Consider the following 24070-nt stretch of genomic DNA (forward strand, 5'->3'; position numbering starts at 1 on the left):
GTTGGGGGCCGAGGTTGCTGAGTCAGCTCCCTGGTTCAGTATATCTCTCCCTTTCCATTGTATATGTGTCATCATTTACACATGTTATAAATATAAACGATCACATACGATACATGCAAGAAGTTTAGTATGCTCAAATAGAGACAGATGTGCCTTTCAAAGCAATCCCAGCACCACACACACACACACACAGAGCACTGCAGGGACTGAACCCCTCTCTAGGGGAGAGCGTCACGGTCAGGTTCAGATCAAGAATCCCCAGGATCCCTTATATTGAGCATTGCAGAGTGAGGTGCGCCACTCGTTCCCCAATGGAGTTTGTACATCCACCTTGACACTACCTAGGGTGACCAGATTTCCATAACTCAGAACCAGGACACATAGTTTAAAAATAATTTTAAAATGATACCATTTCGTTTTTTGACTGCACCTTCCCTTTCCAATTCGTGGCCATGGATAACCATATGTACAGCTATTGTTAGCCTCAATTTGCATACTTTAGAATATTATTCTGGAACCATATTTGAATATGATTGGCGATTGTTTAACTAATTAATGTAAGGAGTGCTATCTGGTGCGGTTGCAGACCGTTGATGAGAAAAGCGGAGTGTGGTAAAACCAGGACGCCTGGTCCCCCTACCACTGCCTGGTATTTCCGCTGTATCGAGTTCGTCCCTGGGACTCTGCCTCAAGGCAACTTAACATTGGACTGCTTTTTGGGAGAGCAATGCAATACTGGGCTCTGATGGAGTGGATATGGAAGTGATAGCAGAACAAAAGCGTTCCTTCAAAACACAGGTTTCTAACAGTGCTGAATGCATGATCAAAGACAGTACTTCTTTTCACTCAGAAATTATCTTTACATTAAAATAACCCAAGGATAAAATGCTCAAGCTAGTGAAATAGTTTCAGCATTTTAAAATTGCATACCAATGGGTATATAAATGTGGTCTGCATTTTCTTGTCTTTTTTTTACTAGACCTATTTGCATCACCCTGTAGAATTAACTAATTTTGTTTCATAAAGTCGAATGAAGCCTGCTGAATAATTTTACATTAATATATTGAATTACATACTGCTTTGTAGTTTTCCATATACTTAATGAAAAACTGACAAAAATTGAAAAATGTGTCATTTCCAAATCTAACATGAAATACTGTACTACTATTATGGCTTTCGATAGACTTTTGCGATATCATTTTGAAGTTTCTTTGATTACATGATGTTAAATAAAATATCTAAATTGTGTTCATATATATTTTTTTATTATGTCTCAATCCTAGAATTCTAGGTGATATTCAGCGATGGCCAAAATTCTAGGTGAAAACGTTTGGCCATCGCTGTACAGATCTGCAGTGTTGAAAGAGTTTATCAGGAGCCAGTAATAAATACTGTCACTAGTAACAGATAACTCACTGTTCTGCAATGATGTATCCGTCCTGTAGGGGGCTGCACTGCACGCCGGCCACCTGCACGTTGTGGATGATCTCGGAGAAGTCCAGGCCCAGGTTGACTCCGTGGATCGTGACACGCGTCCCTCCTTCGGGAGGACCGGCCACCGGGGTCACCTGGACAGATAGACAGACAGACAGCGTCACTCTCCAACTCACAATTCACTTCACCATGGGACAAAGCTGAGAAGACAGCATTGATTATGGCTTTATGTACAGTACGACTTTATTTGAAGATGTATTTAGCTGGCAAGGTCTACTGAGATGTCCTGGTGGAGGTCTTTCTCACCCACTTGTCTGTGAATGTATTGACCAGTATTGAGATAGATGTAGATGTACAGTAGATGTAGTCACACCGACACAGCACCCCTAGTCTTACTGCAAAGTGACCTGAAGATCTTCCACATCCACACGGTAGACAATCCAGCCACAGGACAGCACCTCTCCCAGTGCTCTCTCACACCATGCAGGGCCTGTGATTGAGGCTGCTAAAGATCCATATAACCAGCTTTAGCACCACTGTTCAAAACCCTGCAGACGCTGCCAGTTATTCTGACCACCTAAAACAGAATGACATTTTTGTGTTTGTTTCCTGGAATAGCTCCAGAGCTTGTACTGCATGCCTGCTGTCGGCACAGTAGGTCAATGCCATAACTAGGGTTTCAATCCTGTTGTACCGTATGTCGGTTTACTACAGAAAGCAGTTTTATCTAAATCACTGACTTCTGCAAGCATTCTTAACAGCCTACTGCAGTTTGTAAACCTATTCCCCCACACAATATATCAAACAGGGATTCAATTACCACCTACAATTGCCACCTTCTAATAAAACACAATACGGGTACACTGTGTGACCTTGGCTATTGCTTTACACGCTATACAAATCAAGAGACCCTCAGCCTTGGCAATCCTCCATGTCACCAAGCTCCCTATGGGTGTGTATTGCATTTGTGTATTCATGTTACTCTGTGTGTGTAATGTAGATGCCAATATACAAAAAAATGTAATACTGTGCTGTACTGCACCAGACACCAATCCCTGTTTTATCAGTTTGTCATTCAAATAACTATTCTAGAATGTAAAAATAAAGACTGTTCAATTTCCCTACGTTGCCTAGTGGCAATGCTACATTGTAACCTAGATTTAGTGGACATTAATTGCTTACTGTGTCGAGTAACTGCCATTGCTGAGCCTGAGGGCCAGAATAAATGAATCTTTCATTACTGCTCGGGAATGCAAGAGATAGTTAAAACAAACTGTAGAGGAAAGATGCCGGGCTAAATATATCTGTGGTGTCTCTAGAAATAAAGAGGCGCCCCTCAACACATAGTAGCTTTAATGGAGGGAGTTTGCCTGGTGATCTTTGTACACTGGCACACAAAGTCAGGTGCATATTCTTTGATTGTAAAAGAAGTGACACAGATGCAAGATTGGTGCTTCCAATCCGGATGATCGGAGTCTCCTGCATTCTGACGCAAGATGGTCTTTGTTTTAAAAGACTTGGGGCTTCTTTGACAGTATAGCGGTCAATAAGATTGTGGTCTACCTCCTTTTTTTTTGCACACCTCAGATTCTGGGCATGCAATGTAATCCTTTTAGCTATGGTGAAACACTTCCACATGTACAAGTTTCAATCTGCCTGCCACAGCGGATTACCTCTGATAGGTGTTTGCAAAAGTTCTAATCCCACTGGATTTACAATATCGGGAAGAGGGTGGATTGGGTTAGCAGGTAACGGCTGACCTGCATGCTTAACCTTATACTGCATAAGAGAATTTGGGAGGTATTTGCTCCTCCTACTATTACTGCTGCACCACAAAATAAAATGACAGTGTGATTTGCATTAAACTTCAGAGACTTTCTCAAATGCCTCCAGGACAGCTGAGAGATACTTCCTGTACACAAATTATAGCTGTTGCTCAAAAGCGATACTGGAGAACACTCTGAAGCAATCAGAGGAGATAATCACTAAGGAATTATAATGATATAGCCCAGTGTTTATTCCATAAGGATGGGATTTTTCTGCCTGTAATCTTGAATGGCTGTTTCAGTTACTCGCCCTGATAACAGTAATGCTGAGAGGCAGCGAGCAGCATCAGGAGTCTCAGTGATTCTCCCATTTCCCTCCTAAGCACTCTGCATGTTAACTTCGGGATGGTGCGGCCCTGCCTGAGGTTCCTACATGAATTGATTTCTATTTTACCGGCTGATGGATTGTCGTCTTAACCTTGCATTTCATCCTTGCAGTGCTTTTAGCTGATGTTTAATGAATCAACCTTTTAACTTGAGGCTGCTGTTCTTGTGCAGCTCTGTGTGTCTCTCTTTTCGTTAGCGTTCGATCTGCTGAATGGCACTTGTGTTGGTTGTGCCTTGCATGCAGAAAGCAGGTAGAATTTAAAACGGTTTGAAAAGACAGATCTGAAAACAAAATAGTTCATACTTTAGTTTAGGATCAATACAATCAATACTGCACTCATCAATGTGTTATAAATAGGGCTTCTGATTTGCGGTTTTAACCGATAAAACCCGATAAAACACCCCCGATACAAAGAAAATGAAATCGGTGGATAGCCAATAAACACCGGAAAAACACTGGAAATGGTTCATCAATTCATGTTGACTTTACCCTTTTCCCATTAAAAAATAAAACCTGCTGCTGGGCATTGTCCCACCTTCCTGACTTGTATCTATCATTTATTCGTTCTGAATACCTTAAACCCGCCCCAACTACTGAGTGACAGCACATTCCTACATTTCGACTGGAGACTCCGCTTGCGAGATTTAAAACGAGATTACAATCAGGAATGGAGGCTTGTTAGCGGGATTTAAAGCTGTATTACAGTTAAGATACGGAGGACTTAAAACAGAATTGTGGCGAAATGTAAAAAAATGCCTACACACAAAAACCCCAGAAGAATGTGCTCGTGACCATAGGGATTTGATTGTGTAAGACAGCAAAGGAAAGGAGGTACAACTTAAGTGTGCAAGTACTGTCAAGTGTCAAAAAAACAAACGCTCAACCATTTTGGAAAGTAACTGAAAACACTAATTTCATACAGAATATCAAAAACGATAGCCCCGAAAAAAACGATTTACATAAAAAAGCTCAAAATAAGCACTGAAAAATACAATTAATAAAACCCAAAAAACAGAAGCCCTAGTTATAAAGCATGATATTAAGGATATTAGGCCATACATAATAATACCATACTATTTCAAACTAGCATATAGAAATTATATACATGGCCACCATCAGCTACATTCTGTTATTTAAGATAATAAAACACTATATTGCATTAACATTTGATCTTATACAGAGTAATCCATCCATTGGGATTCTTGCGTAACGCACAGTGCCACCTGGTGGCCAAATGCTTTAATTGTGGCACAGTTCTTACAGGAAAAATCGAATCTGATGGCCGACGCGAGACTGATGCAGTCACCCCTAGCTGTGTAAAGACACCCCATAAACTAACACTCCCAACTAAAAGAGCTTGAATCATCAGCCTGTACTGGGCTCCAGCGCTTTAGACACTCTCAGATCTCATCCATGAGATTAACAGATCAGCTTTATCTAGGGAGGGACAGAAAAAAAGAGAGGCTGATCTCAGCAGGGGCATGACATGTATCCCTCTCTCTCTCTCTCCCTCTCCCCCTCTCTCTCTCCCTCTCTCGCTCCCCCTCTCCCCCTCTCTCACCCCCCCTCTCCCCCTCTCTCTCCCACCCTCTCCCCCTCTCACTCCCACCCCCTCTCCCCCTCCTCCTCTCCCTTTCCCTCTCTCCAGCTGCTCTTCACAAACACAATTATTTCCTCTCCAGACTGTTATTCTCTGCGACACTGACCCCCTTTAGCAGTTTGTTCCAGCTGATGCTATATAAATAAATCTTGTAAATAAATTAAATTGAAGATCAGACACCAGCGTTTTCTCCTGCATTTTTCCCCCCTGCATTCTACTTGTAATGGAAATTTGGGGATGCGCGCACCCATCTCTAGAGCCAACATTTTTCCACTCTCTTTTTTTTCCTTTAATTGGAATGGTTAGCCGCAGTTGCTGTGAATTCTCTCCTGTGCTGCAAAGCTGACAAATTGCAGACAGGAGAGTGGTTTTCAAGCCTGTATCATTTGCAGTCACATGCCTTTTAAATACATATTTCATTACAAGCTTTATTTAATATGATTTCCAGTCCTACTGGGGGTTTACGTGTCTTTAATATTCATGTGACCTTATGAAAAAGCATAATTTAACTGAAATATAAAAAATGTATAACATACATTTTCATTTTAAATACATACTCATCTAAATGCAGGAGCCCTATCAATGATTCCGCTAATGGCAACCTACAATTCCAATTAATAATTCATCATGTAGTGTTTACTGAAAAAGAAAGCGGGATTTTCACGACAAAAAACAAAGTACAAATTGAGTCTGGCTCACTGGGGACCGTGGTTTTTAAACACAGTCTGCAGTGTGATGAGGAAAATGGTTTTCAAAATTCTTAACACTCTCGTTTCATGGATTTAGTCTGATTCAACAGCGAAGACTGCACCCGGGCACATATCCTCACACCTTAACCCTCTCCATCTACCCACAGTACAAACATGCCAATTTATACCAAATCTACTATGTGCCCATGCTCCTGCCAAGCAAGCACTGCAGTGCCATCATGTTTAGGGCTCCTTCTCTCTCTGTTCTGTGTACCACTCAATCATTCACTAACATGTTTTTTTTATGATACTAAAACTTCAATGCAACGTTGGGACTCATGCTGGTATCATTTAATTTAGTTTAAAAAAACCACGCAAAACAGAGCAAACCTTTAGCAGACAGAGAGCTTGCGTTACCGCTTCGTGCTCAGCACTGGTGCTCTCCCTATTACACTGGCACTGAGAGTTCACACATCATGAACTAGAACTGCTGATGAACACGCAGATAGGGACCCGCAGGGACAATTACGGGGCACTGGGGGTGGGTTCTGTAACCAAGCGTGTGATCTTTGCAACGGGCAGCACGGTTTCACTGAGTGAGATTCTAATCTGGCTCTTCCGCAACCCAGGGGCTCAATGGAGCAGCTACACCGAGTCTGTGCCATACACCTTTAAATACGCACCCATGATAATCATACTGGCTGCTTTTAAAAGGAAGATTAAAAATACATTTTTATAACTGAAACATAGAATTGTGTAATGTATTTTAAAAGGGAACATGTATCATCCTATTTTACACAGCTTCCGTTATTTTATTTATTTTTATAAATGATGTAAATTGTCTCGCTGCTTTTTAAAGCAAGCTTATTTTTTTAAAATTATTTTAATGTATGCAGTTTAAAAGGGGTATTTTATCATCTTTTTTTTTTTTTTTTTACTATTTTTCAAAATTAATTTGTATATTATACCTTTTTGTTATTTTTATCTGAAAAGCACTTTGAGGCAATTTATCGTGTAAGGCGTTGTATGAGAAATAAAAATGGATTGATTTGTTGATTGATACTGTAGTGCGATAGGGTGCTGACAGGCCAGCTAATGGAATAATCACCTGTTTGAGGTGCCTTCATTGTGTCTCTGTGTTTCACACACTCATAACTAGCTCTTTACGCATCCTACTGTAACATGAAATGTTTGCTAGGCTACATTGACAACCATAGTAATCGTTGTGTTAAATAACCAAACACATGACTAATAAAACGCACGCATAATAATAATAATAATAATAATAATAATAATAATAATAATAATAAGATATTATAATTGATCATATTTCCAATCCTAAAACCCTATTTTTTTCTTTTGTACTGTTTAGCTGCACACGCACAAAGGAAACTGACTCTCGTGTCAAGCTCTCAGGTCTAAACAGAGTGTGAACTACGACTGTGAACAAGCAGGTAATTAAGCTACGATGTGTGGCATGCCCTTTCAGACAGATACCTTTGTAAAGTTGTGGTCCCCGTGTCTGTGAATGTTCAGGGATTACTGTCCTGCTCTCGTGGGCACATTATTAGCAAAGTGAGGGAGAGAGAGAGAGAGTGTGGGAGGAGGATGGGAGAAGACAAGAGTCATCTCCTGTAGGACTCGAACTCAGCCTGTGATATAAACCTGCGAATCAATTACGAGCTAAATTACCTTGCGTTTTTAATTAGCACATGTGCACTGGGGCACAGAAACCAGCAGGGAAATGAAAGAGAGAACAACCATTAAACAAAAAAAATCATACGATCGATCAAGTGCTCTCGGAGCCCAGGTTAAACACAGTGCAGTGGTGTGTTACCAAATGTAACGGATGCAATGTCTGAGTTTAACTTGGGCGCCATTAGGAGAAACAAACTATAGATTATTACAAAGTGCAGCCACTTTTTTTTATATGGCCAGAGTAAAATTAAATACAAAGGGTGTTCTTAAATCGATAGCTGTTCTTAATAAAATTCAAAAAGCCTGACTGAGAGTGATCTTCATGACGGACTCTCTAAGTTGCATTAATATAAGGAGCTGTTTGAGGCTGGATTAGGAGTTGTTATCAAAGGAGACAGGGGTAGCACACTGCGGTTACCATATGATTCTGTGTACACTAGGACAGTTTAGAACAGTTCAGGCTTTTCACCTCATACCCCAGTGCATTCTGGTAAGTGTAGTCCTGCTGTGAAAGGTACCTGAGACAGGTAAAACATACCAGAATGCATTGCGATGTGAGTTGAAAAGCCTGAACTGACGCAAACTGTCCTGGTGTATGGAGTCATAAGGTAACCTTATATCGAAGATACTTTCAAGTCTAAAACAATTTTACATGCTCTACATACAGACAAAAGAGAGTAAAGTGTGTTAAGACTCCACCACCTGTTCAGTTTATAGTGGTGTTGACCCCCAGTGCCCTGACACACACAGTACTACGGAGCAGTTATATGGACTTTTATTTGATTTATTTTGAATGTTTTATTTGATTTGGTTTTGTTTTGTTTTTTATGTATCTAAAAGATTTTTAATGTTAACTATTAAAAGTTACATTTTAAGTGTTTTAAAATTTTAGAATTTTAACTCACTGTTTTACACACTGTCCCTTTTCCCCTGTCCCTGTTTTTACTGCTATAGTTTTATTGTTCTGTTTTATGTTCACCTTTGAACTTTTTTAGAGAGCACTCCCCGGCCCTCACAAGCACTGTTTTTTTATAGATGGTTCTTTTTTTCCAGTCACTTTTAAGCAGCACAAGTTTTATCATGTTGATTTTAATCTGTGTCTGTTTTAACCATGTACAAAGCACGATGGTGTTTTTAAATGTATTTTAAATGCTTTTAAAACAAAATGTATGTCTGTATGTCATCTTTAAAAGAAATGTAAAATGAATGAAAAAAGAATGGGTGTAAATGTAAAAAAAATGTAAAATCTCAATAAAAGAGTATTTTTTTCCCTACAGACAGATTCACATGCCCTTGTAGCCTTCAGAGGAGACTGCACTGCTTACATAAGCATCGACTCCCACGTATATCAACTGCAGTCTCAAAACCAACAAGATATGCCTTATGTGTTTATTGATTTAAAAAAAACCCAAAACAACCAAAGAAACATTGATATCAGACAGCCGTGAGCTCCTGGACAGTGCTGGGAGTGGTGGCTCACCTCCGTGATGCGCGGGTTGGTGCACTTGACGTTCTTGCTGGACAGGTCCAGCCACTGGTTGGCAAGTGGTGTGCAGTGTTGGCGCAAGGTACACCGTCCCTCCCCACTGCACCAGCCACACTCGAACTTCCTCTCAGCCTTCAGGCACAGTCCACAGCTCTCCCGCTGGGCTGCACACTTGTACAGGTGCACTGTGGGAGGGGATGGAGGAGTCGCGTCAATATAACAAACAGCAGCCTTTCACCTTTACAGGCATCTGAACAGAGACACACACACGCATGCATGTACACACGTGTTCAAACCATGTAAACATTGAGCTTCTTCACTAAACTTTAACTACTTTGTTTAAGATTTTAAGATGTTCACAATCCTTTTCTTCTTGATCGTATGAGTCTTTAACAGTCTTTAAATAATGTGCAAACTGAAAACTGCCCTGGCTTTGAATTTAAAATTTTAGAGGCAATCCCGGCAATAATCAGGGTTCTATGTAAAAAACACAAATAAAGATTCAGTAAGATTTAATTCATATGAACACTTTAAGAGCAAGGAGACACAGGTAGGCGCAAGCAGTTACCTTTAATAGTCTCTGGATTGTCAATGATGAAATTTCCATTCCATACCACAGAGAAATCCACCGCCAGGTCACTGATGTCCATCCCCTCATAAATGTACTGAATGGAGAAACAACAGGAAAAAATAACTGGATGCTCTTTTATATGTGTTATTGCTTATCTTATCAATCAATCATTCATTCAAATAAATAAATGAGTGTGGATGTACCATGCTGCTCCTGTATCACAGGTGAATACACAGCTAGGGCCAAAAGATTAGCATCACACTACAGAATTGCTTCAGAAAGTCGAATGAAACCTGCTGAATAATGTTACGTTAACATTATATATACTGTTTTGTAATTATCCATATGCTTATCGAAAAACTGACAAATGTGACATTTCGAAATCTAACATGAAAAACGGTACTACAGTTCTGGCTTCCGGTAGAATTTTGCAATATCATGTTGTAGTTTCTTTCATTACATTCTGTTAAATAAAGAATCTAAATTATGTTCATATATATACATATACATTTTATTTTTTAATTATGTCTCAATCCTAAAATTCTAGGTGATGCAAAATGTTTGGCCATCGCTGTAAATGTTTAAATAAATGTGCATGGGGATTGACTGGCGTGCTGTTCTGGCACTCTGGAGCTGCAGGATTGATCCTAGCGATATTTCTCAATGCTGAGGTGTAGAGGAGTCCTCAGTGCTGAAGGTGTGGAGATGCCCACGTACCGAGCTGTTCTGGCACTGCACGCTGGAGCTGTTGAACCGCAGTGCGGGGACGCGGTGGCTGGTCCCCTGGATGTCCAGCACACACTCGTAGCCCCGCTGGCCGGACTGCGGCTGGGGCAGGTTCCGTGCCTTCAGTGTGATGGGCTTCACCTCGCCCACCGGGATCAGGATCTGCTCTAAAGGCACCAGTTGTGGGCAGTCCTGCAGACAGACAAGGGGGTGTGAGGCGGAGAGTAAACCACGCTCTCTGGCACCCCACACTTTGCATTTGCCCAAAGGCAGTCAATAATGTGTTTCAATAATAAAATCCTCAGAGCGCTTTTGAAACTCATTATAGATTTGATCAGCAATACTCATCCCACACACCCCCAATTGCGTGCATACCCTTTTAAAATGGGAGTATATAACTGAGGATACGCACATGCAACAGGAAAAAGGATAGAAGATCAAAAAAAGAGAAAGAGTGAAACAAATAAAGTACATTGACAGGCAGATACCAGAAACAATGAACACTAGGGCTGATAATCTTGAGCCTTCCCTACTGGGATATAAGTTTACCCAGGACCTCTCTCAATTGGTCGTAGCCAACGCCCATCCCTGTGGGCAGGGAGAGCTCTCCTGCTTGCTCTTCCCTCCTAACAAGTGATCAGGTTTATTTCAGATCAGCCGGGCAGTACATTCGGAGTGGAGAACGGAGAGTCAGATGGTTAAAAACATGTTCGATCTGTGGGAGGAAGCTGCGGATGGGCTCTTTACTACCGAGCAGTCTTACCGATAGAGAGGGAGAGGGATGCGCAGAATTAAACTGAGATAGAACTTACAACACTGCTGCTGCACAGATAAATAAATACGTACTGCAGAGACCAACAACCACAGAAATACACGAGAGACACACAGATAGGTATATAGACACTGACTGATATACTTATATATACTGTAGCAAGAGACTGACAGAGGGAGAGCCAGAGAGGCAGACCAAGAGACAGCCAGATGGAGAGAGAGACAGCCAGAGACAGACCAGGAGAGAGACGGTGTGGAGGAGCAATGGTTACCTCTGAGGCGTTAACTCTGCCCTCCTGGAAGGAGCAGCTGGTGGGGTCGTGGGTGCACAGATTGCGGTATTTACACCAGTGGCAGTGGAAGGCACTGTTCACACAGGACAGGCAGCTGCAGAGACAAGGAGAGGCGCTCAGTCAACACCACCAGCACACAGCTAGAGTGGTGACAAACTACCGATGCTTTACAAAATAATAATATAAAAAACCTACAAGAATGTGCAAAGCCTGGTCAGCATTCAAGATCATAAAAGAGTTTTTCAAATTGTTTCTTGTATTATTAATTCTTATTAGTTTGAATTATCCTCCAATTGCCTGCACCGGGTGTGCAAACATGCACGGAACATAAACGCTAGATCCGAGCAGGGGGCAGCTTTCTGGAGTGGATTTCTTTAATCAATTATTTAATATAGACAGACAACTCGGCCCATCAAGCCGTGACCACAGACAGGCTGTAAACGCGGTCTAGGAGCTCTGTGCAGCTCTCAGCCTCTAAGGTTTCCTGGGACAGACGCTGTGCTAAAATGTTGAATCACTGGAGTCTATGTGCCCAGTGCAGCAATTTGAAAGGAGAAAAAGAAGACGAAACAGCTGCTTGTGGGTTCCTGGAAACCGCTGTAAGGCTTCATTAAATTATGTATCAATGTTTATAATGATATATTTATAACATTAGAGTGATGTGCAAACAGTAGCACACATCTGCACAGGCCAAAGTGGAGGAGTTAGGCAGAGCTCAGTGTCCTTGCTGGATCAACTGTGTGAGGCCTGCATGGAGAATACTTAGCCCTGCTAGGTTTTGCACATCAGGCATAGAAGACTGGTAATGAAGGGGTTTTAAACTTTTAGGCTTGATAAACACTGACAGTAAGATCATTTGAATCGCATTGGCAATCTACAAAACTCTGGAGGTCTCTGCCTAAATCTATGGAGAGATTTCGTGTCAAAACCACTAACAGCTTCCCACATCACGTTAAACATTTACCCCACAGTTGCAGCGATTAATTAGCAAGTGCATTCATTAAGTAATGCTACTTTTAATTAAGGAGGGATCAGGATCAAAAGGACAGTTACATTAGCCGTCTAAAGGTTAAATCCATGGCTGCAGACATTCTTGTTTGCACAAGCCTACTCTAATTAATTCTGTCCTATTTGGGGTTTCGTAATGCAACCCTCTTGGGATGCTTTTCCGAAGAAAAAACTACAGGTATCTAAACTGTGTCACGCTGTAACTAACGGGCTCAAACTTAATTTGCAACAGCAGCTGAAGGTTTGATGAGAAAGCAGGACAGAGCAGAGGATCCTGGGAGACACGGCCGGGACACTTACAGTGTGTGGACGCTGCAGTTGTAGAATTTGAACTCGGTGCTGGCGAACATCTGTCCCGTCTCCTTGGAATTCAACCGGAGTTCAACTCCAAACCAGTCTGGAAAGCAAAGCAGAGAAAACAGAAAGGGTTAGCAATGTTGTCATCCCACCCACAGGGGCAGCATTGCACAGAGAAAACACGAAAAAGACATGAGTGAGGTCTGGGGTACTTGTGCAGTTGTTAGTCTTTCCTGTTTCTCTTGTTTCCATCGCACTCCCAGAGACAGCCTGCTAGGGCAATATGCATGTGGCCCTCTCTGGATCTAGGGTTGTGGTGTGTGTTCTGAAACAGGGAGGGAGGACGTCACTGTGGTGTAAAGTTTGCTGGAATTGCATGAGCTGGGCAGGGATCTAGATGTATGTGTATGTGTGTTTATACATAAAATAAGAGAAAGTGACTGGGCTGAGGTGATCTAACATCAACATCAATTCACACCATGCTGTACACTTCAGGTGAGGTGCAGTGCAGACTCACTCAGAACACAGAGCACAGGCTGCAAGTGGATGTGTATACTGAGTGTAGAGTTTCAGTTTGTAGCCTGTTCCCCAGTAGAAGCCTGGTGTGAGGTGTGATATCTAACAGTAGTTTGTGCACCCCACCTGTGAAGTGCATCACCAGTATTGGTTTTCACTTTACCTTGAAGGGCACGGAGCAGAAATAATACATTTCCAGGTTTGTTTTTGCTTTAGTGTCAGTAGTTTTTCATGTGTGTATTTTTTTTTGCATGCTGCATTCAGTATGTGCTTTGCTCTTGATTTCTTTTCTGGAATTACATCTCTTGGTACCAGATCTTTGCTACCAAAACGGAAATCAAAAATATTCAGGACCTGTTTGCAGCAGAGAAGCCCATCCTTGTTCTGAGACCGATAAAGAGGTGAAGTGTTAAACCCGAGGCCATATGCTCCTGGTGTCTTGTCTCCCACCACTCACTAGGCAGCGGGCAGCAGACTCTGCTTCTCCAGCCAATTCACTGACGCAATGCGCTGGACACCCACCCAAGCGAGGTAACAATGCTATTGAGGATTTCATTGACAGTGCAGCCTTGGCAGCACCAACACCAAGGACATACTGTACTGCTCAAAAGTCTGCTCAGTTCTCAATCAAAACCCAATGTTCGTCCACTTAAAAGAATAGTTTCGGCCACCATTACTTGAATTAAATAGTGCCCACCGAAAAAGCAATTTTCATTCTATTTAGAAAGAAATAACAAAACTGCTCCATGTTACATAACTAGTGAAGGTGCCCCCTGGAAGCAGAGCCAGCTGTCCGGCCAGGGGTCTGTGCGGGTGTATGACTGCGAGCACCAGTACCAACACTGCCAGGACTGACCACAGCTGGGCCGGCTGGTCCGGACAGCCAGCACCTCAATCCAACAGAAACAGGTCTGAGGTTCTCAGAGCGTAACCTTTGAAAGACTAAGGGCTATTCATTCCTATTTAAGTGAGAGCTTTGAGGCAGGCAACAGAGCCCCCCACCGCACACACATGGGCATGTGCTACTGTGAACAGACTGCAGAGTGTGGGCAGCTTGGTGGTGTCAGGAGGGCAGGGAGAAAGCCAGCAGGGTGGAGAATCGCCTTGTGTCGTTTTGCGATGCTGTCCAATTGGAGCCGGCCTTCGGTTCAGTCTAAATCTGGGAGTCAGAAGAAACACTTAATGATGTAGTGTTCCTACCTGCTTCCAGTCTCGTTAAAACAGATGTATGCTTGAAGCAAGATCTCAAACAGGACAGCTGCAAAGAATTCTGATGATAATGGGTAGAACTGTAGCCGCACCCAACAGCGACACATAATGCAGTAGCAACCAGAATCAGCACCAAATTATATCTCATCAGTGTGCTGGAATTACTTCCCATCTGGTCAGCGAGCAATCTCAGTTCAGTCAGCTCTGATCAGAAGAGACTGGAGGTTTTGAAGTCCCCAGTCTTGTGCTCTTGCAAAATTGTGTGACTTTGGTCTGTGGAGGAAGGCTCTGGAGTGTTTTGCCTCAATAACAGGGTTATTTTCCTGGTTACTCTGGGAATGCAGTAATCAAACTACTGCTCAGATCGACTTCACTTTTCAGTTAACATCATATCACTTGCATCCTCGGGGGGAGGTAATTCTGGAGCGGCTCAGACTTCAAATCCTTTGCCTTCGCTTGTGGAAGTAGAGGGCTTGTCAGGTGCTGTCGAGACTGAAAGACTGCCCATATTCATCCTGGGGTAATGAACGGATACTAGGTTGCTGTCAAAAAACCGTACAGTACCCTGTAATTATACGTGTTTAAATTAGGCTGTACTCTGTTATATAGGCACTGGTTGGGAGCCACATACCGCAACTGACAACCACCTTTTTCATACAATACTTTTTCCTACACTGCTTCAAGAAGGGCAGTAAATTATGGATCAATGCGCTCAGTTGCTGCAGGCAAATGCAATACAATAGCCACCCAGCACTGATTTCCATTTCACATACAGCTGAAGAGGTACACATTCTGTACAGATTGTAATGACTTCAAGTCCAATACAGCAATCTGAGAGTTTTTCTGAGAATTTTTTTTTTCTGGCTGTCTGGGTCCTTACATGGGTTAAATTGCAGACTGGATCACGCTAGCTTGGGAGCCTGCCATTCACATAGGGGTTAACAGAGTCGGGAGTGCAGGAGGTAATTACATGCAGCGAGTGTCAGCTGTATGTACACAGTGGACTGGGAGAAGGCTGAGAGCTGCCTCTATTCATCAGGAGCGAGGCATGTGAAGAGGATTTTCTTTGCCTTTTTTAGGCAGGGAGAGGAACAGGCAAAGGGAAGGAGGGGAGAAGGAGGGGGCACCCTTCTCTGGAAGCATTCCAAATGGGATACAGCTCAGAAATAAAAGAACGGATGAAACAGAGGAAAAGCAACAAAGAGAAACACGATTCAGATAGCCGGCATAAAGCTCTGATCGCTGTAAACGTGTTTCTGCTGTTCTGGTTGCAGGACCAGTTCACACTGACTGAAGACAGGAAGGAGCTTTAGAATGGAGGGGTGTGTAGTGATTGTAAACTGAGCCTCTCATGGTGCTGCCCTGGTTGTTGTGTGTGTATGCGGGGGAGAGGGTGGGTATGCAGAGTTGTTCTGGGTGCAGGGGGCGACCTGCCCTCACCTTGATCGTTTGGTATCAGCGGCACATCTTTAGCCGATGGTGAAAGACAGAGGATTTGATTTCCAGACACTTGGCCTTCCACCTCTGTTAAGTTCCCGAATGAGCAGGTCACTCCAGGGGAGAGATCCGGAACATCACTCACCGTCATGGTCAGCTGTGAAAGCGACAAATCAATAAATCAATCAATTAGCAGTCATCCAGAATCTCGCAATGGCAAACTGATGTCATAACGAGACTTCAATGTCAAAACGGAGCTATGGTGAAAGACACTGTGATGTCACACAGCTAAACAATGGGGCTGGAATCGGCTTTGCACTGCCTTGTGACACTAAAATGCAGTTAACGTCATGTAAAAGGTAGTGCAGAAGCTCGGATAATGACAGATCGGTCAGATCAAGACCTCTTATATTAAGACTATTTCTACTCAAGAGTTTGAGGGGAGCTTTGTTTCTGTGTCACATGGCATTATGGGCTGTTTATTTTGAGATTTTTATTACAACTTTTTTTTTTTTTTAAACTTGTCTTTAATTGCTGAAAAAAAGAGCTGCATTTTTTTCTGGGATGGGTCTTCAACAACACATATTAAAACTAATGCATTTAATGTAAGCCTGCACTTTAATGCAGACCTTGGAAACCAATTAATATGTGTGCCATTTACCAGCTTTTGTTGAAATTTCTTGCAGCCAATTAAATGGACCTAATTACATCGTCTATGTTCTTTATTAAAGTACCGAAGTGGGCTGGTACTGTGCGTTTTACTATATCAGCTAATTGGTATTTCCTGCTCCTACATAGACCAAATTAATAAGGTAGCCTATCTTCATTACATTTAGCTTGAAAAGCATTAACCTATTCCCTATTGCATTATCATATTTATCTCTCCCAATAGTGCTAGGATTTCACTTTACATAACAGTAATTGCTCTGCATGTTTCATAAAATTACCTTTTATTGAGCTAGGTTCTGTATTTCTTTTAATGGACGAATTCGAAACATCTTTAAAAAAATAAAATAAAAGTACACTAAACTAACACAAAAGTGTGTCTATTTATTTCTCTATAAAAATACTAAACCAGCAAAAAATAAAAACACAGGTCTACAACAAATGTAGGAGTGCTGTGGACCCTAAAATTGATGGTCCGTGATTGCACTGCCCTGCATACACTAAACATGTTTAACACAGCTCTTTAAGCTAACACTGAATCTAGACTATGATGAACAAATGATCAGTGACAGCCATGAAATGAAGCAAAAAAACTGATTGGGACTGAAGCTTTTCATCAGTAACAGACCCAGAGGAGGGGGAAATGAATGATAAACGTCCATCTCAGACCTAATTAGACCACTAATGCTATAGTCCACAGCCCGCTGTAATTGTTTTTAGTTGCTAACTGCCAGGGAACATCACTGCAGTAAACAATTATTAGGTGACACTGCCCTGTGATGTACGGCCTGGCATTGTTGGCTTGCCACAGCCTGATGCAAGAGATACTGGCGGACATCTTGTTTCTGTTGTGGTGTGTGACAGCTCGCTAGGCTGGCTGCAGAACTCACTGAAGGCCCAGTTTCTTTCAACATTGTACAGTGATGCGAATCAGAAGAAAAAAAAAACCTGGACAAATAACGTTTGGCTTTCCTTTTTGTTTTCCCTGAGATTGCGTGTTTGAAGAAAGGTAGGTTTGTTTCCTTTTGCTTTACTTTCAGGTTGTCTTGCATCTTCCTAGGTAATTTCAGTCAAAATGCACCACAGTGGCGATTTACAGAAACATTACAGTACCGATAATTCCTTCAGGTCCCTGTCTGTAGTTTTCATCGTATTTGGTCTTTAACTGTAAGTGAGTAATCTCCTGTGAGATGCCAGCAGTTCCCTTCCCTCCTGTGTTCAGACTCACCGTCACGCTGTGCTCGGAGACGGAGATGCTTTCTGGCTGCACGGCGATGCTCACACACTGGCTGATGGTGTCAGCGAATCGGAACGGCTCCTCCGCTTGCTCGCACCTGTCCTTCCGAGAACACCTGTGAGGAGGAAGCTGTGTTTACGATCTGTTCATTTCCACAGGGCAGCCCTGCTTCTGGGATTGAAAGAGGTCTCTTTAAAGCAGCGACACAAATAAAGCACGCTGAAATTTAAAAACAGATATATTTTCAAGAGCTTGGGTGAACCGTCGATTTTAAATTTAAATAAAAAAACAAAAGCAATTTTAGCCCGTCTAAAATGATTACCCTTCAATTGCTAATCTTGCGCCTGCTCGTGGCATAATTTGAGGTTTACTTCATATGAATTTATCAAGAATTCACGTACGAAAAATTGTGTTCTTACGTCCAAGACTCATCAGCATTTCTCTAATAATACCTGTCACTCTAAGGGATCAATAAGCTCATGCGGCACTGAGATCTAATTGTTCTAACCACGCCCGCTCCTGAATGACTTTTTGACATTTCTGTCGATCCCCCTTGCTACCAGCTTCTTTAAATCCAATTTAAAACACAGTTCATCACGAAACATGAGAAAGAAAAGGCCCATTCCCCAGGGATCATTCCAATGAGCCCAGAGTGCTTTCCAGCCCAGCTCTCAGAAGCATGTTATTCTCTGATATTTACCTTAATTACTGTATGGTCTTTACATTTATTGGAGACTCATTCGGGGGACCTGTTTCATCTTTGTCAAGAACGCGCGTTGCAATTAAAACCCTGCATCATGAAATTAGCACTGCCCCCTCTCATTACACACCCACAGCATGAGTTACAACATAATCTCTGATATTGTGGAACGCGGGTATATTTTAATACACATTAAATACTTTGCCACGAACCAGGCCTGACAATGCTGTGCTGCTCCAAAGGAGTCTGGTATATTAGTGTTTACCAGCTGCTAGGCAGCTAGGGTATTGATTCAGTTCCCTGCCCTCTGTCTCTTATTATCTGCCAAGCAGAGCCTTCCCTCTCTGATCCTGGCCACTGGCTTTAGCACAATCGATCTGTCAACAACTCATAAAAGGAGAGGGTTGATATAAGCTTTATGGTTAATCTACTTCTTGAGTGCAGAACATGCACACGAAGGGGGTCCTGAGGTGTGCAAGGTGCTGACGGCACTGCTGGTGCGTTGTGTGGCACTGCCAATGCCAAGTGCATCAAGCACCTATTGTAGCTGGGCTGTGGATTCACAATAACAGCGAAGTACTGGGACTATAAAAAAGACCGTTCCGGAAGAAATTCCTGGCCAGTGTTTGAAAACAAAAGGCTTTGTGGCGAGACTAAATTAGAATGAACTGTTCACTAAGTTCATTATTCATACTTGCGCCAATGGTCCTCTGGGGAATTTGAATGTTCAGCTGTAATAATGCTGTGTTGTCTCGCCAGGTCTCGGAAGCTAAGCAGGGTTGGGCCTGGCCAGCGACTCTTCTGTCAGAATGACAGTACTGCGTTTCCCCTATACCCCGACTTGGCCAATCAAGCACATTGTATTTAAAGCAGCGTCTAGCAGCTCAGCGGATGGTTCTGATGTCACTGCCAAAGCCACAAAACAATACTACTGAAAAAACACAACAAAAATACTGGTTTAAAAAACAACACAGGCAGAGAGACTGTCCTTCAAATCAGCTACACCCCCTCTGAGTAAGTGTCTGAGATACAGAAAAAGGTCACCAAGCTTTTTAATTGTAGGAGTTTCAATTCTCTCTGGGGGTCATTCATTTTCACCCTCCCCAATGAGAATATAGACCCCCTCTCTCAACCTCCCCCAAATACGCAATCACAATACAAACTACAGAAAAGTAATTGTGCTGAAGACTACACCAAGCCACTGTTCATGTTCTCTCTGACCTTGCCAACAATTACCCAGATGGCCAGGGTTTGGCCTGACATTAAATGGGTCTTTTCAACTTAGAAAGGTGGTTCAGTGTTCCCTCTCCGGCCATTTAACCCTGCTCTGTTCTGCCCTCTCTCTCCCCCAGCTCAGAGCTGCTGAATACTTTATAAAGGGAAACGACTCAACTCTTGACACACGGAGCCTCCAGGGAGCACACATGCCTTCCAGCAAGACAAAGCCTAAATATTGATACACTAGTAATTGCACAGTGTACAGTATATAGGGCACTCACAGTGTGCAGGGGAGACGCCCAAGGACACTGAGACCCCCAAATGGATATCTTCCAATGCAAGCCCATAGAACACAAAGAGTAAACTGACTTAAATCTAAGCGTTTGTGTGCCCATGGGACTAAGGGCTTATTTACATATGCACACACCATGTCGGCAATCTAGAAGCCAAAATTCAAGCTTTTCATGATGATAAGCTCCTTCTGTTGCCGGAACCTCCCATTTAATACCCTACAGCACATGGGAGATGTCAAGCTACCCGGCTGTTAAACCAGGACTGCAGTTTCAATTCTATTCTTTTAGTGGTAAAGCTGCACATCACTTTTTCACCATGCTCCCTTTATAAAGTGGATTACCCCAGTAATTGTCCCTGCTGTAATGACCCCAGGGTGCTGCACCATTGAATTTCTTTTCCTTATTTTTCCCCCCTTTGCTGCGCACCACAATTATGCTGTCAGAAAGCAAGATTCTAATTCCACCCAATTGCAAAAAAAAAAAAAGACTTACAGTGAATGGCACGGATTGTACTTGACTTGAAGATGATTGCAGCGAGACAGCTCAAGAAAGCCGTTGCCTAATTCATCTTGGGTCGTCGCTGTGGTTTTCTCCTTTTATTTCCAGGGTACAATTAGTGTGCAAAAAGCATGCTGATTGCAGCTTTAAAAGGAGGCTAGTGGTGTTTTTAGGGGGTCTTTAGCATATTTTCCGGATTGCTGGGATGAAACTTGTTTCTTCCTTTTGTTTGCTGAAAGGGGCAGGACCCTGTCTTTCAAACGAGACGTACAAGGAGAGAACACCTTCAGCCCGGCTGTCCTGCACTGCACAAATCAGGCTTTTGAAAAACATTTAAAAGATGTCGCAGCAGCACCCAAAGCACAGGCTAACACAGAGTTCAAAAGATCATCTCAACACGACTGCATGTTACATTAAGCTAGTGCTATTTATGTGCATTGTGTTCTTGAGTGCATTTGTGAGCATCTCAAAGTATTCTCCTGCGTCAATACATTAAAATACGTTTCAATAAATGCATACTAATTTGAAAAAGCTCAGTAGAACAGCACTCCTGAAGGCTGTTTAACATACAGTCTAGTATACAGCACATTATTGTGGAGTTGCCTCCTCTCTCTCCAGCTATAGACTGAAGTGTTCTTGTCTTCTTGCTGCAGTAAACTATATCTTTCTTGGCCATTACCAATGCACTCCTGAAACCTGCCTTATAACTAGCGTGACAGATTATTCAATTGACATTAATTCGTTTAATTCGTTCAATTAATTGGTGTAGTTTTCTCCGTGCCATAACTGTGCCAGTTGTATTTCATCATCTTTAATATTGGCCGAATGTATTTTTCTGAGGCTGACAGTTGTGAATCCATCACGGCTATGGTGCATAGTGAATATACAATATTTCATAAGATCTTAGGCACTGCAAAAAAGCTGCAGGCAGCTTAACAGGATAATTTTATTAGAAAGCTAAATTGGTTTAATATTAATAGGCTTATGACTAATACAATACTATAAAAAAAATACTGTCTCTACTTTATTTGGATCTGAAGAGAAAATTAAACAATGTGAGATGAGCTCTTAGCTGCAGATTACACTGCTAAGCGCACAGTGCGAGCAGCTGTCATGGATTGAAATATCTAAGATCCACACATGTGCTTTAAACTTCTAGAATGAACAGTTTTCTGATACACTGGTGTTTTCAGAGGGGGCGCTGTGTCTGGTTTATATTATGACGTATAAAAACTTTTGGTTTATACTGAAAACGAAAACTCTGTACCGAATACTTTCTTAACCTGCAAATCAGAGCGAATCCCAGCTGTGCAGTCTGGAGCGCTTCACCCAAGCCAAATAAATAATCCTGTTTCTCCTGGATCCTGAGGGACAGTGAATCATGACAGAGACTACAGCAGTTAAGCACTCATCTTGAAACCTGAAGGCTAAAAGTAACACTGGGAGATTCCCATGTCGTTTCCAAAGAGCTGTTGTCTCCAGCCAGGGTTGGTAAAACTTTTAAGCCACTGAAAAAGTGTTGGCACAGCTTATATTAAATCTGCCGAGACCCTGGTTCAGCAATGCTGACCGCGCTTGTACATGATCTGTGAAACTTTGAGAACCCAATAAATAATTGCAACCAAGCACTTTTATAGCATGAAGTTACGTGACCCTTTGCACATCCATACATGCCAAGCGAGATCCTCAGAATGCATGTGGAATGGGGGATGCCTTGCACCAGTCAGTAGTGATGCAGCTGAGATGCAACAAGGCACTGTTGCTGTTTCTCAATTTGGAAATGTGATTTATTTAAAAAACAGTTAATTAACAACTGGAATTAAGACTTTTAAAATAACTGGCAGTTTCTTACAGTTTTGCCACTTGACTGGAGCCAAGATGAATAACTGTTCTAGTTATACATGCTCATTAGTATGGAAGCTGTATCAGTGTGGAAGTAGATGCTGGATTTTTGGCTTCCCTGTGTTCTGGCTGATTTCCCCTTAGAGGTTCATAGTAAATGATTGGCAGCTGGCTGTGGTTTCTGGACTAGAAAGCCTGATCAGTTGGAATGGATAATAGGCTGTCATCTTTCGTATTATCTACCTCGCATGAAACATTTAAATTGGGCTGTGCTTTTAAAGTGCAGATCTAATCAAGGTTTTTTTTTTTCAACACTGCAAAGCTAATTTGAAATGATCTCAATGTGATCAGCGTCAGCTCATGTTATGAATAGAAAACATGCCTGTCCTTTAAAGCAGAACACCATATGCGTGTATAAAAACGGATTCATTTCCAATTAGGTCAGAAAAAAAGTTTTTGTCCTGCTTCATTTGTCTCCAGACTTTCATCACTCACATAACACAGGCACAAAGAGACTGATGGGATATCTCATTCCATGTAATTCTAATGAAGACCTGCTAGGGGGCGCTCCACAACTCATTGCTCACTGTAAACCCAACAGTGGCAGAGTGATGCTGGAGTGCCTATGTGTGTTTACACAGATTTAACATATTTCATATTTAAAGCCAGAGGGCCAAACAATGAAACAAATCTACAGTATTGTTAAATCTGATTATAGAGCACGTTCAGGGTAAAATATAAAAGAGGTTTAACAGAAAGTCTGGGGTTGAACTGGACTGTCCTCAGTGTCTTTGTAACCCCTCTCCCCCACTCTGCCTATTGCATTGCGAGGGCTGGACTCACATGTTGTGCAGCACACACCAGCCGCAGTGGGGGTCCCCCGAGCTCAAGCACTCTCCACACCTAGTGTACTGCTCACATGATTCGATCGGAACCCGGGACACCTGCAACAGACAAGGGGACAGGAGCACACTGCTGTTACTGTGGAGAAATACCCAGCCACCTGCAAAACACTCCATCATCAGAAATCTGAAGAAGACTCATTTCCACATTGAGGATCATTACGATTGATAAAAAAGATCACTCTCAATGCAATTATCAGAAACTAAACCTTGAACCTGAAACCAGTAAGTGCAAAGGCAGAGACACATTTTCTTTTTTTTCTTTTTTTTTTGCTAGTTTTATAAATTGTTAAATTGCCATACACTTAAATCTAAATACCCCTTTGTTTTAACCTGGCTGTAATGTTGTCTTTTGGTCTCTCTGAGTAACAAAGTCCCAGTTTCAATAAATGAGCTCTACAAAGAGGAAAATGGAGATAAATGTTTTAAACGACAGAGTGCTTTCCCAGCTCAGTACTGAAACAATGCCAATGTTTCTTGGTTGCTTGAAGGCAGCTGTATGATTGACACCAGCAACTGCCATTAAAACAGAACAACTGGCAAGGTTTTCAACAGCTGGGGCGGGGCAAGTCAATAGAGCCCTTTCACTGACAACAACACTGTCCAGACACATGGTGAGCACACTGCATTGCACCCATGCTCAGTTGTGCAAAGTCTAGTAAGGTAAATAGAATCTGAGGATTGGATACCAGGGTGTGAAAACGCACACACACCAGGAGAGAGAAGGAGTTTTAGCTCGGGAAGGGGAGGGAGAGGGGGAGGGAGAAGGGGAATGAGAAGGGGAGGGGGAAGGGGAAGGGGGTTGCCTTCTTGGAGTGTTGCTTC

The 24070-nt window shown here is 42.3% G+C and overlaps 1 protein-coding gene across 2 annotated transcripts in view; it reads right to left on the bottom strand.

Moving 5' to 3' along the window:
* Positions 1-24070, bottom strand: part of LOC131702750 (plexin-A2-like) — a 183026-nt gene that overhangs the window by 39837 nt on the left and 119119 nt on the right. For both annotated transcript variants that reach the window (XM_059004789.1, XM_059004788.1), the window contains exons 5-13: positions 23187-23287; positions 17784-17907; positions 15893-16046; positions 12731-12827; positions 11402-11516; positions 10350-10550; positions 9630-9726; positions 9056-9246; positions 1417-1568 (exon numbers count right to left, since the gene is read on the bottom strand). In XM_059004789.1, coding sequence (XP_058860772.1) covers positions 1417-1568; positions 9056-9246; positions 9630-9726; positions 10350-10550; positions 11402-11516; positions 12731-12827; positions 15893-16046; positions 17784-17907; positions 23187-23287 — 1232 coding nt within the window. The remainder of the gene's footprint in view (positions 1-1416; positions 1569-9055; positions 9247-9629; positions 9727-10349; positions 10551-11401; positions 11517-12730; positions 12828-15892; positions 16047-17783; positions 17908-23186; positions 23288-24070) is intronic.

The sequence above is a fragment of the Acipenser ruthenus genome, chromosome 30 (assembly GCF_902713425.1).
Source record: "Acipenser ruthenus chromosome 30, fAciRut3.2 maternal haplotype, whole genome shotgun sequence".
Taxonomy (NCBI): Eukaryota; Metazoa; Chordata; class Actinopteri; order Acipenseriformes; family Acipenseridae; genus Acipenser; species Acipenser ruthenus.